The 12,604-nt window shown below is 36.7% G+C and overlaps 1 protein-coding gene across 3 annotated transcripts in view; it reads left to right on the plus strand.

The window, feature by feature from the left end:
* Window positions 1-12,604, plus strand: part of LOC132107175 (VPS10 domain-containing receptor SorCS2-like) — a 181,009-nt gene that overhangs the window by 148,654 nt on the left and 19,751 nt on the right. For all 3 annotated transcript variants that reach the window (XM_059513420.1, XM_059513426.1, XM_059513433.1), the window contains exons 5-10: window positions 555-628; window positions 2,841-2,905; window positions 4,076-4,194; window positions 5,345-5,434; window positions 11,557-11,736; window positions 11,947-12,093. In XM_059513420.1, coding sequence (XP_059369403.1) covers window positions 555-628; window positions 2,841-2,905; window positions 4,076-4,194; window positions 5,345-5,434; window positions 11,557-11,736; window positions 11,947-12,093 — 675 coding nt within the window. The remainder of the gene's footprint in view (window positions 1-554; window positions 629-2,840; window positions 2,906-4,075; window positions 4,195-5,344; window positions 5,435-11,556; window positions 11,737-11,946; window positions 12,094-12,604) is intronic.

Below are 12,604 nucleotides of genomic sequence, written 5' to 3' on the forward strand. Positions count from 1 at the left end.
TTGGCATCCTCATTATTAGAGTTATGAGCAGCACTGTTTGGCCTTCAGGCTATGGTTGTCTCTCGCTAAAGAGCATGTTTACATTGTCAACGGCTGGGTGAACAACAAGGCAAGATCTGTGTGTGCGTGAGTGTTTATGTGCAGTTGATGAATTGCTAAAACCCTTAACACTGCTTGCAACACGCTGCATTTATCATCTCTGAGATTAAATGGAAAAGACAATGAAAAGTTATGATGAAGTTTGATGGGTATTTTCCATGCAAGTGGTGATCAATATATTCTCATTATAGGGATGATCAGTTGGGGACAGATGCAGACACACACACAATCACACTCATCATATGTGGTTTTAATTGGTATATATGGACAGTTTCCCACAACCTAATTGCTATATACAGTATACAATTAATTTCTCATCTCATTCTCATGATCCTGAAAAGGATAATGCAAAGCGTGTTTTAATCTAATCCAGTCTAAAAATCAATGTTATGACCATTGCTTCAAGCATCCGTTGACAGTAAATAGTGATTTATTTGTCTTTTTTTATTTTTCAGCTGTATATCTCCACCGATCGGGGTCACAAATGGACTCTGCTACAGGAGCGTGTTACTAAAGACAGAGTTTTCTGGTGATTTAAAAAAAAAAAATTATGATAATAATTGATATATATTTTTTTAAGTCACTCTATATACTACTTAGAGTAACCTCATGTTGTTTCCAACCTGTATGACTTTCTTCTGTGGGAAATCAAATCAGCTATTTAGCAGAATGTCTGAGCTGCTGTCTTCCATACAGTGGGGATGAGAGGCTGTAAAGCTACAAAAAAAAAACACACACACACACAAAAAAAAAAAACTTTGTAAAGGTGGTATTTAAGACTTCTGATGACATATGATGGGAAACCGACTAAAATATGAGCTATTTTTCACTTAAAATGTTGCTTGATGACCACAGTCACCATTTGCCTTTACTGGAAAACAACAGCTTTTACATTCTTTTGTATTCCACAGAAGAAAGTAAGTCTTTCTTTGGGTGTCAGTGCTGTTTTGTTATACTTTACATTGCCCTCTGAGACTTTCTTTTAAATCTTTTTTTCCTCTCCATTCTGTCTTTCTCTTCTTCCACCTTCTTAGTGGAAGTCAACCACTTTTTCATTTTCCATGCCTTCACTCCCTGGTTATGGTTCACTGCTACCACAGCTGGCATTGAAATCCTGGACAGAAGTGATTTATTTCTCCACCCCAACCAGTCATTCTGTCCGACCCTATCTTTCTCTGTTTTGATCTGTCTTTTGGTCTTCTGCTTGCGTGCCATCCTCCCAGCACACTTTACCAGAATCACATACACACAATATTTGATTCTGTATAGTTTGTCTGTGGTTGATAGTGATCAAAGATGAAAAAGTCAGCTCCCGTCAGCTTCTGCCATAATAAACCCCATCCAGCACGTTTTATTTGGCTGGAGGTTTTACAGTGACACTGTAAATCTGAAGCTCTTTTTACTCTATTCCTCAGCAGCAGGGGGTTTGATAAGGGTCGTACCCCTTCCCTCTCTACTGTCTCCAAACCTCTTTAAAACATCTCAGAGAATTGCCTCAGAAGTCGCGACAGAAATCAGTTCATAGTGAGGGTTGTGTCTCTCTCGTCCTCCCTGTCTGCTGCCACGCTCATAAAACAACAGAAGGGGAGGTCTGGAGAGGAAAGATCATAAATCAGTGTGGCTTTAATGGACAGGGATGCTGTCTGGGAGGGTGGTCTGTACCGTGTGGTCAGGAGAGCAGTCTTGAGCTCATTGCTACTTATTATGTGATGTTGAGACATGACGGTCAAGTAATCTGCCATAAATCAATGTGGAGCAAGATTATGTAGTTATTATGCTGCTGTAAATATTTTTTATGTAGTAAAACATTGATTTAGAACCATTATTTTCCAGCTGAAATGCTAAAGATTACACTGTCTGATATATACATTGACATAAATGTCTTCTTTTTTCTTCCTAAGCCAGTTAAGTGCAAACCTCTCCCAGCAGCCGATTTCATTGATCTTGTCAGTCAAAGTCCTGATTGTCCACACAATGCTGAAACAAAGACAAACCCCTTACCCTAACCATTGGCAGGACATCCTGACAGATAGCATTACAGTTTTGTCATGATCGGCTCTGAACAGAATGCATGAAGTCTGAACTTTTCGTGACTAATGTAAATTAACACACTTTCTTAAAAGGTTCTGTTAATTTCCTGCTTGTTAAAATGCTTGCAAATGATGAAGGTTTTGTGCGAGTTTACTGAGCTAGAACTTCACTGAGAAGCTTAGTAACCTCCAAACAATTGTCTTTTAACACAACTAGACAAAAGACAGTGAGCTGTCTGCATTCCTTGAAACCAAGGGCTTTGTATGTGTCTCTGTGGTTGAGAAGATTCTGCTGAGCAGATGTTTTAAAGGGATGGTTAAAGCAAAAATGACATCTATTTTGTCATCATTTAGTCACTATTATTTCACTTTTTTTCTTCTACGGAAAACAAAAGGTGAAATTCTGAAAACTGTCACTGGTTACTGTTTTGTGTGTGTTTTGAAGTACTCAAGCTTCAAAAAGGACACAAAAGCCCAAAAAAGTATCATAAAAATAGTTATGCACTATATTTGAGGTCTTTGTGTGAGAGAAAAGTCTTCAAAGTTTCCCCTTATCTGTTAAATAATGTCATCGGAACAACATGAAGGTGAGGAAATGGTGACAGAATTGTAATTTTGGAGTGAACTATACCCTTTAAGATGTCCTTCTGTGTGTTAGCCAATCTTGTTTGATCCTCTCTTACTACATAATAAGTGTATGCTTTGTTTAAGGGCCGTGACCGGGGTGGATGTGGATCCTGATCTGGTTCATATGGAGATTCAAGACATCAGTGGTGGTAAGGGAGCTCATGTGTTTATTGAACAGTGCATTTCAATTCAGTTTGGGCAGATGGGATGTTTAGGGTGTCAGTTTTGCCTCATTCAAACAAACCTCTTTCAGCAAAATTGTGTTTGTGTGTGTGAAAGAGAGCAGACGTGCAGATGCAAACTCCGAGCTCCATCACACTCAAGCCAGTGAAGGTTAAGCGCCACCTGACAGCCACATTGCAACCTACAAACACATACACTCAACCCCTAAGGGAGGTGAGAGTTGTGTCTAACCAGTATAAGAAAATCCCACTGGACACATACAGTACATCAAGCCCTTCTTCTGATGAATGAACTTTCAGCTGTGTACCTGTTGGCTTTGTGTCACACTGACAGATGCAGACCCAAAGTGTTTTTTCTCCAACTCAGTGGCTCCTTCAGCCTCTCATAGGATGTGCTGGTTGTGTGTGTGTGTGTGTGTGTGTGTGTGTGTGTGTGTGTGTGCACATCTGACCTTGTGTGACAGAAGACAGAAGCAAAGCGTTCAGCCATTCTAATTGCTTTTTAATGAATTTCTCTGCTGTACTGCTTTGACTATCCATTCGTCCTCTTCAGTGAAGTAGTATACCCGTTTGATTGCCTAAAATTAATAACAAAAAATAAAACCACAGAGAATGAGAGAAAACAACATTATGATAATAGCAATTAAGTTCCCCACTTTGATATGTAACCTTTGGCCATGATTTTTGGAGTAAGCATTCTCCTCAAATTTGTTCATAATTTTCCAATTGGTTGTAATTTTTTGTCCATGTATGTGTGTGTGTGTGTGTGTGTGTGTGTGTGTGTGAGTGTGTTTTGTAGAGGTTGCTGAGCCATCTATTGTGTGAGATTCTAAAGAGAAAGGCCACGTCGACAGGGCACCTCGACACTGTTTTCTTATAATTAATTTCCTGGCATTCTGAAGCAAAACAGTATGCCCTGTGAGGATCAGCATCAGCTAATATTATTAAGAGCTCCTTGTATTTTATTTTTTATTTTTTTTGCAGATATTTTTCACTCCATTTACCTTTGGAACGGCTTCTAAATACTCACTTACAAAAGCTGTATGATCAGAATTAAAAAGTCTTTTGAAAGTCAAATTGTTACCTTCACTTTTCCTCTAACCATTTTAATGTGTGTGTTTTTCTGTCTTTCACCAGGTTACCTTTATGTCACATGTCTCATACAAAATTGCTCTGATAAAATGGTGACAGCACAGTTCTTGGGGAAGATTGACCACAATTCCCTCTCAGTGCAAGATGAACACATATTTGTGAAGGTAAAATGATGTGAAAAGTCTTAACATATGATGTATGTACACATTTTTTTGGATAGATCCATTCACACATCAGATTACAGTATATTATAATATTATATAATGTATCATATACACACTACCACAAAATACACTAACGTCAATAATTAAAGATTTTTTTTGAATGTTGTTACTTATGCTCATCAAAGCTGCATTTATTATCAGAAACAGAGTAAAACAGTAACATTGTGAAATATTATTACAATATTATTATAATTTTAATATATTGTAAAATACTCCTGTCCAGTCTTCAGTGCCACATGTTTCATTCTAATATGCTGATTTGGTGCTTAAGAAACATTTCTTATTATCATAAATTTTGAAAATGTTGAAAATGCTTAGTATTTTTGTGGCAGTATATTTTTTAAGGATTCTTTGATGAATTTTCTTGATGAAAATTCAAAGGATTAGCATTTAATTCATAATTCATTAACATTATAAATTGCTTTACTGTCACTTCTGTTAAATGCAATTCTTTACTGGCACTTTTAGCCAGGCAGAATAAAAACTGGTCAGAGTCTTGTATTACCTTAGAAGGGTTTTTTTTTTTGTGATAATGATCTTCTGAATGCACATAATGCCATTTATTTCATGACTGCTTGCCAGATAAAGAACTGAGTTTTTATTAACTAGCACAGCTATGTAGTAAAAATGTGTTGCCAGGGACAACAGCCAGTTGCACAGTTTTCTGGTCGTTATTCAGAAATAACTGTAAAGTATGTCACGACTGACTGATCATAATCAAGTATTCCAGACTGCCATACTGTGTATATAGCAGAGCGAGGACCATGCCCCTGCAGGACTCTGGGTGTTTAACCAACATTAAAAGCAACCAACATTTTTTTCAACATTTTTCTTGAGAAACAGGACTACAGTGTGTGAATTGTTTGTGTTTGGTTAAAGAGTCATGGACACAATTTATGTGAGCCATAGAGACCTACAGACAGAGATTTTGATTCAGTGCTTGTAAAGACTGAATCTTTTAGGACAATACCAGCAGGTAAAATCGACATTGTAAATTGAGATCGAAAAGGATGAATAGGAAAGTGAGAGTGATTTGTCTCAAAATTGGGATAGTGAAATAAAAACATACTTTCTTTTTTTTTTTTTTTAGGTATCTACAGGAAATCGAACCAAGTATTATGTCTCATACCGAAGAAATGAATTTGTTCAGATGAGATTCCCTAAATATGCCCTACCAAAGGTACGGTCCTCAGAAATGTGGCTGTTAAATGACCAGTATTTACTCTGAAATCACTTTTGTGTGCAATTTTGGGTTGTATTCTTTGCAAAAAAAATAAAATAAATTTGTATGTCACAATTGTAGGTTTTACAAATGTATGTTTAAAATAACAAAAAAAATGTTGTGAATCAGACACATTTTTGTGCTAATCATCCAGCATAAATGTAATGCAAAGTGATATTTAATATCATAAACGTGTTTACATATTATTTGTTTAAAATATAGTTTTAACTTTCTGCTGTTTAGTCTCATTTAATTACATCACTGTAAATTAAGCAATATCACAAATATCAAGATTGCTGTTTTGGAATTAAGTTCAACAACACTATGGAAAGTGGGATATTGCTTTTATATAGCAGTTCAGTAAACAGGTTAACATTAAGTTAATATTGGATAATACTAAGAAGTTAATATTTAGTCATTTTAAATGCCGTTTTTAGATTAATGCCAGTATATTATCGATAAAAAAAAAGTAAAACCAGAATAACGTAGTGATGTTTTGTTCCTGAATAAATCAGTGTTTTTGAATAAGTTGGTTGAGTAAATAATTCAATGACCATGAAGTTTAAAGGGATATTTCACCGAAAAATGAAAATTATGTCATTAATGACTCACCCTCATGTCGTTCCAAACCCGTAAGACCTCCGTTTATCTTCGGGAAACAGTTTAAGATATTTTAGATTTAGTCCGAGAGCTCTCAGTCCCTCCATTGAAGCTTTGTGTATGGTATACTGTCCATGTCCAGAAAGGTAAGAAAAACATCATCAAAGTAGTCCATGTGACATCAGAGGGTCAGTCAGCATTTTTTGAAGCATCGAAAATACATTTTGGTCCAAAAATAGCAAAAACGACGACTTTATTCAGCATTGTCTTCTCTTCCGTGTCTGTTGTGAGGGAGAGTTCAAAACAAAGCAGTTTAGTGATATCCGGTTCGCGAACGAATCACTGGATGCAACCGGATCTTCTTGAACCAGTTCACCAAATTTGACTTAAGCTGTTAACTTTTTTAATGTGGCTGTCACTCCCTCTGAGTTAAAACAAACCAATATCCCGGAGTAATTCATTTACTCAAACAGTACACTGACTGAACTGCTGTGAAGAGAGAACTGAAGATGAACACAGAGCCGAGCCAGATAACAAATGAAAGATTGACTAGTTCGAGTGATTTGTCCACGAACCGGATATCACTAAGCTTCAGTGTTTTGAACTCACTCACCACGGACCCGGAAGAGAAGACAATGCTGAATAAAGTCATAGTTTTTGCTATTTTTGGACCAAAATGTATTTTCAATGCTTCAAAAAACTGACCCTCTGATGTCACATGTACTACTTTGAAGATGTTTTTCTTACCTTTCTGGACATGGACAGTAGACCGTACACACAGCTTCAATGGAGGGACTGAGAGCTCTCGGACTAAATCTAAAATATCTTAAACTGTGTCCCGAAGATGAACGGAGGTCTTACGGGTTTGGAACAACATGAGGGTGAGTTATTAATGACATAATTTACATTTTTCGATGAACTAACCCTTTAATTGCTGAATGAATCAGAGAGTTTGAACAAATTGGTTAAATGAATGATTCAATGACACACTTATATATGAAGGCAGTCACTTGTCGCCACCTTCTGGTGTGCTGATGTAACTTACAGTAATAGTCACTGAAAAATACCCACCACAAATGCACAGACTGTCTGCGTGTCCAGAACTTGCAAGCACAGACAAATGGAGTGAAACAAACACTAAACTGGAGCATAAGTGTTACATATCCTAAAAATAATTTTGGTGTTTTTTACTAACATCTACTGTAACAGCATCATGTGCATGTTTAGTTTTGTGTTTGAAGTTACTGCTGTTTTTGTCATGAACTATGTACTGAATGTGAATTACTGTTTGAAGGTGGTTATTGTTCTTTTATCAACTTCAGCTGTTGTGGATTTCACTTTAAAGCCGGAGTCTGACTATGACGTATTGCAGCAATATATATGAACTGAAGAGCACAGTTGGTGTCTAGCATTGAAATACTACACCATTAAAACCCTGATGTGGGTTTAACCTACTGAGGAGCCGTAATGTATGGCAGTCATATGCCAGTGAAAGAAGACAGCTGGCTAAGGGTAACAGCTGATGACTGACCAGGCTGTCTGTGGCTCTAACCCAAGGGAGTACTTCAGTAAAATGCTGGCTGACTGTAATTGAATAACATTGATTGGAATGGAGGCCTGCTTCATGTATATTTCACCTCAAAGAAAGAGAGGCAGGGAAAGGAGATAGGCTGTAGGGCAGCTGCTGTCAATGGCATTTGTAACTATGCCAACCACTGATTCACTGTGATAGAGTGAGTGAGTGAGAGAGAGAGAGAGAGAGACATAGAGAGAGAGAGAGAGATTAGAGTACTACTAAAAAGATGCCCTAGATTACCAGGCATTTGTCTTAATGGCAAAGGATATAAGTTTTGATTTAATTACTGTAGAAGTAGAACATATGTTTATTCGCTTAGTGCATATGCAAGGGTTTTTGTGACAATTTAGAAAGGATATAGTTATCATTTCACTTTTGTGGTGTCATTTTGTGGGTTAAAACAATATTGTTTTTTTCCCTCTTTCTAGACCCGCTTCCCTCTGCTCTTTTGGTTGCTTGTCGCTTGACTGAGCAGATAGGTTAAATTTTAGACACCCGGTTCAAGAACCCAGAAGAGAGCAGGAGTGTGTGAGAGTGACGGGGTTGGCTGATGTTGTGCCCATATTTTCCATAGTGAATAATTGAAAGCCTTTTGAAAAATGCAAAGCCCAATTCCAGTATGCAGTCTCAGATCTCTCCTGAAGTTTTCTTTATGTTATGGATTAATGATGGTCCTTGGCTCCGGTGGGACGATTTGTTTGTTGTAACATATAGGGCACTAAATAGCTAAGCTCCATTTCTTCCTTCCTTTTTTTCCCCTTTCATCCTTCATTTTTCTGATTTTAAAACTCATCTCAAATAATTTTTGTTTGTTTGTTTGCTTATTTTTTTTTATATTTGCGTGAAGTAAAGCTAGCTAGATCTGAAGAGCTAAAGATTAAGGAAATGAATGGCTATAAGGCTGCTTTATATATATATATATATATATATATATATATATATATATACATAAGGGATAGTGCATCCAAAAATAACCTTTGTATCATCATTCACTCTTGTTGTTCAAAACCTGCATGAGTTGATACATGTGAAACACAGAAGGAGGTGTTTTTCAGAAAGGAAAAAAAAAGTTGATTGAATGATTCCAGATTTTTCCGTTTTGGGTTATCTGTCCCTTTAAAGATGTTTGCCATTTAGTGTTTCAGCATCAAGGTTAACCCATCTAAAATGAACAAATAACATCAGTGTGTCAAATTTCAAGAGGCACATTTCAACCAACTCTTTAATCTTTATTCTTTAATGATTAAGTGTAGTTGAGAAATGACGCCATTCTGAAAAATTAAACTTTGTCATGCATCTCTAATTTTGCAAGCCTGCTTTCAGTTTTTCAGCTTAGATAAATGTTGGTATTGCAATCAAATTGCAATCGTCCCTGAACCACACAAAATCACTTAAAAGGGGTCCAGTGCTCTTTTACTTAAAGCAGACTTTGAATAGAAGCAATATCATTGATTTTGGCCAATTAAGTTTCTCTGCTTCAAGAATGGAGCCGCATGACCAGAATTCAAATGCACCACTATTGGAGCTCAATTAAACCACCAGACACAGAGAAAAAGCAAACATTCTGCTGGAGTCTTAATATCCCATTTCATTTCATTTCATTTCTTTTTTTTTTTCTTTACAGATTTCCTGTCTTTCCATCCATACTTGTGTAGTTACCTATCCCATCCTTCTATCTTAGACCCTCGGTCAGCCTGCTGATAATTCAATCAGGGATTGTGGCTGTTGGCAGAGCCACAAATGTCCTGCAGCTGTGTCTTGGCTGATAGGGGTCCTGTGCCTGCTGTCAGAGACAGATGGATAGTGCTGTCTTAAGATCTGATAGTGCTGCTATCAGTACTCGGGACCTGAGTGTCCCGTCACACTGTATGATAAACAAAGAAGCCAAGAAAATGTAAGACTTAAAAAGAAAAAGTGCTTCACTTACAGCTTCCTCTTTTAATCATCTTACTCCGTTGTTCTTGTTGCTGTTTGTGTGCTGATTTCAATGAGCTTATAATCCACATTTAAAACTTCCACTCTCTCCGGGGTAACCTTCAACAGCATTGTTTAACAGCGATGACTTCACTGTCTTGTGTAAGCTTTGATAGGAAGATGACCTCATTGTTATAATATGAATTCACTACTAACTAAAACATGTTGAGCTGTTCATATTTGACCCCAAATCAAGAGATATGAATTACACTGCACTTCTAGACAAGAGGCGTGTTCAGCACCATGTCAAAATCTGATCGAAAAATTAAATAGCAAACGTGGAAGCAATCACTCAGCTATTACAATTTGTGATTGCTTATTTCAGATGTCATTATGAACCTCATGACAGCTAAGGTTGGTAAAAGTGTAGATTGAATTTGAAATAATGTCTGTAAAGTCGTGTACACATTTACAATCCACTCTACAAGTGGAAATTTGCTTCTTCAGAATAGTCATCAGGGGAAATTGGTAGCTACTTTTCAGAAGTGTTTGTGTGTGAATATAGAACGATTTTTTAGCAAGGAAGAGAACATAGAGATGAAGTAGGATTAGAAGTCACTTTAATAGTGAGCTGGAGGAGGGTTTTTTTTTTTTAGTTTTTCTACACACTAAACTCTCTTAAAGCCAAGATTTTCCGAGTTGGGTCATTGATCACAATAAGTTGGAATTGTGAATATTGATGGTACCATTTTGTGTTTTGATGAAAAATATTGATACGTCTTGCCGGAAAACAACTAATTTAGCCGGTTATGAGGAAAAAGACCAGACAACGATTTCTGTCCTGCTCTGTGGCACCACCAGAAGTATAAAATATACAGATGCAACACCACTTAAACAACTAATGTTCATCATTATGTTGCATTAGAAAAACTTCTTGCCATTTTGGGAAGTGAAAAAGTGAAAAAGAGAATTATGAAATTGTCTGAAAACTCGATTTCATTCTGACCAAAATCATTTGAACTCACATCATGTCATAATATTTCGAAATTTCAAGGATGACTTTATTGTAGCTGATATAAGACATATTACACAGAAAGCCTCTTGGAAAGTTTTCTGTGCCTAAAATCATTCTTTACATAGAATCTGCATGCACAGTGTGTGTTGGTCCATATGCACATGCATACATTCAAGTAGTTGCAGATGCTCTTTAAGCGTGTTACTTTATCCTTTATCTTCCCTATTCCATTCTATAATTCTCAGAGCAAACAGGTGTTGTGTAACTGACCTCTCACAGAGGGGGTTCAGTGCCTCTAAACTGCTGTTAGTGGGACATAAGTGAGAAATAGCCTTAGAATTTGGTCTCTGAAGCAAATTAAAGCTACTCAGCACTTCAGGGACTTTGCTAGCTCTTTACTTAAGTTCTTCTGAATGAATTCAGCTGGGGGCATCTTTGCGCCTAAATTAATGCGACCCACTTTCACTTTATCGGGAAGAACAACATGGTGACAAACTTCCCCGTCCTGGCCCAGTCGTTGCCACAGCACACAACTGTATGCAGCTAAGCTACCAAAACTGAGGAGCTTAATGTTGATTCTGTTTTTTAAGGCAAACCAGAAGAGCTAATTATAGGGTGGATTCATTAAATGCTCATTCTTTCATTTAATCTAAATCTGTCCCTAAACAGTTCATGTTCCAACACATTTCTTCAGAGCAGCTCAAAGTAAACTCTTCATTTCAAAGCAACTAAGTATAAACACCAAAGATTTATATGCAGCCCTTTTTTGTGGTTGTTTTATATAAGCACTAGTGATTTTGTGTCTCTTTTCACACAAAGATGCAAACACAAACAAATCATGATGTTAATGATTTGTACTGAGAAAACGTAAACTTTCATTTTCATTGAACTTATTTCACTTTTATCCTTACACGTGGTTGTAACCTCCTTGTGTGGTATTTTTCTTCTTCTCTTTGTTTTTGTCTTTCTGTGCAGGATGTGCAAATTGTGAGTACAGACGAGAATCAGGTATTCCTGGCTCTGCAGGAATGGTATCAGACAGACACGTACAACCTCTACCAGTCGGATCCACAAGGAGTCTATTACTCCATTGTGTTGGAGAACGTCCGCAGCACCAAGCAGCCTGAAGAGAATGTCCTCATCGACATCCTAGAGGTCAGCATTTCACCCCACAAGTACCTTTGAAAACAAGGCAGTGTGAGCTTCACATCCTACCTATTGCATAATGAACTAAAAATAGCTCAGCTGTGGTAAAATTTACATTGTTAGAGATCTTTACCTGTAATATCTCAAAAACACACTGGGTGAGACTGCTGCTGATGTCTACTAACTCTGCTACATCTTTTGGTTGTGTGTGTTCATCAGGTTCGTGGCATCAATGGCGTATTCTTAGCCAATCAAAAAGTAGATGGAAAAGTAATGACTCTCATCACCTACAACAAAGGCAGAGACTGGGAACCACTGGCTCCTCCCACAACTGATATGAATGGCAAACCTGTCAGCTGCAAGCAGGTAAATATTTCTGCTCATTCCTCATTTCGGCTTCCACTGCAGCAATTAAAATGGTCTTCTGCATTTCTATGTATCTATCAGTGCTAAATTGCTTCTGCACCCATTTTATTTGTGTAGGACTGAGTTTGAGAAATCCTTCCTTGGGACAATGAAAGTAAAGCAGAATAATCAGTTTTAGTTTTGTTTTTAGGACCCTATTTATATCTTTCAGTTAATACAACATATTATTTACAAAGCATATCCATAAGCTACCATGCAAACATTTGGGGTTAGTAAGATTGTTCTTTTTTTTAGAAAAGAAATGTTGTACTTTTTATTAATACCTTTATTTAAAATTAATTAAATTAATAAAAAGTGACATTAAAAACTTTGTTACAAAAGATTTCTATTTTAGATGCTGTTCTTTTTAACTTTTCTAGTTATCAAAGATTCTTGCTAAATATATATATATATATATATATATATATATATATATATATATATATATATAATGGTAATGCCTGCTGAAAAT

Source organism: Carassius carassius, chromosome 2 (genome assembly GCF_963082965.1).
Source record: "Carassius carassius chromosome 2, fCarCar2.1, whole genome shotgun sequence".
NCBI classification, from domain to species: domain Eukaryota; kingdom Metazoa; phylum Chordata; class Actinopteri; order Cypriniformes; family Cyprinidae; genus Carassius; species Carassius carassius.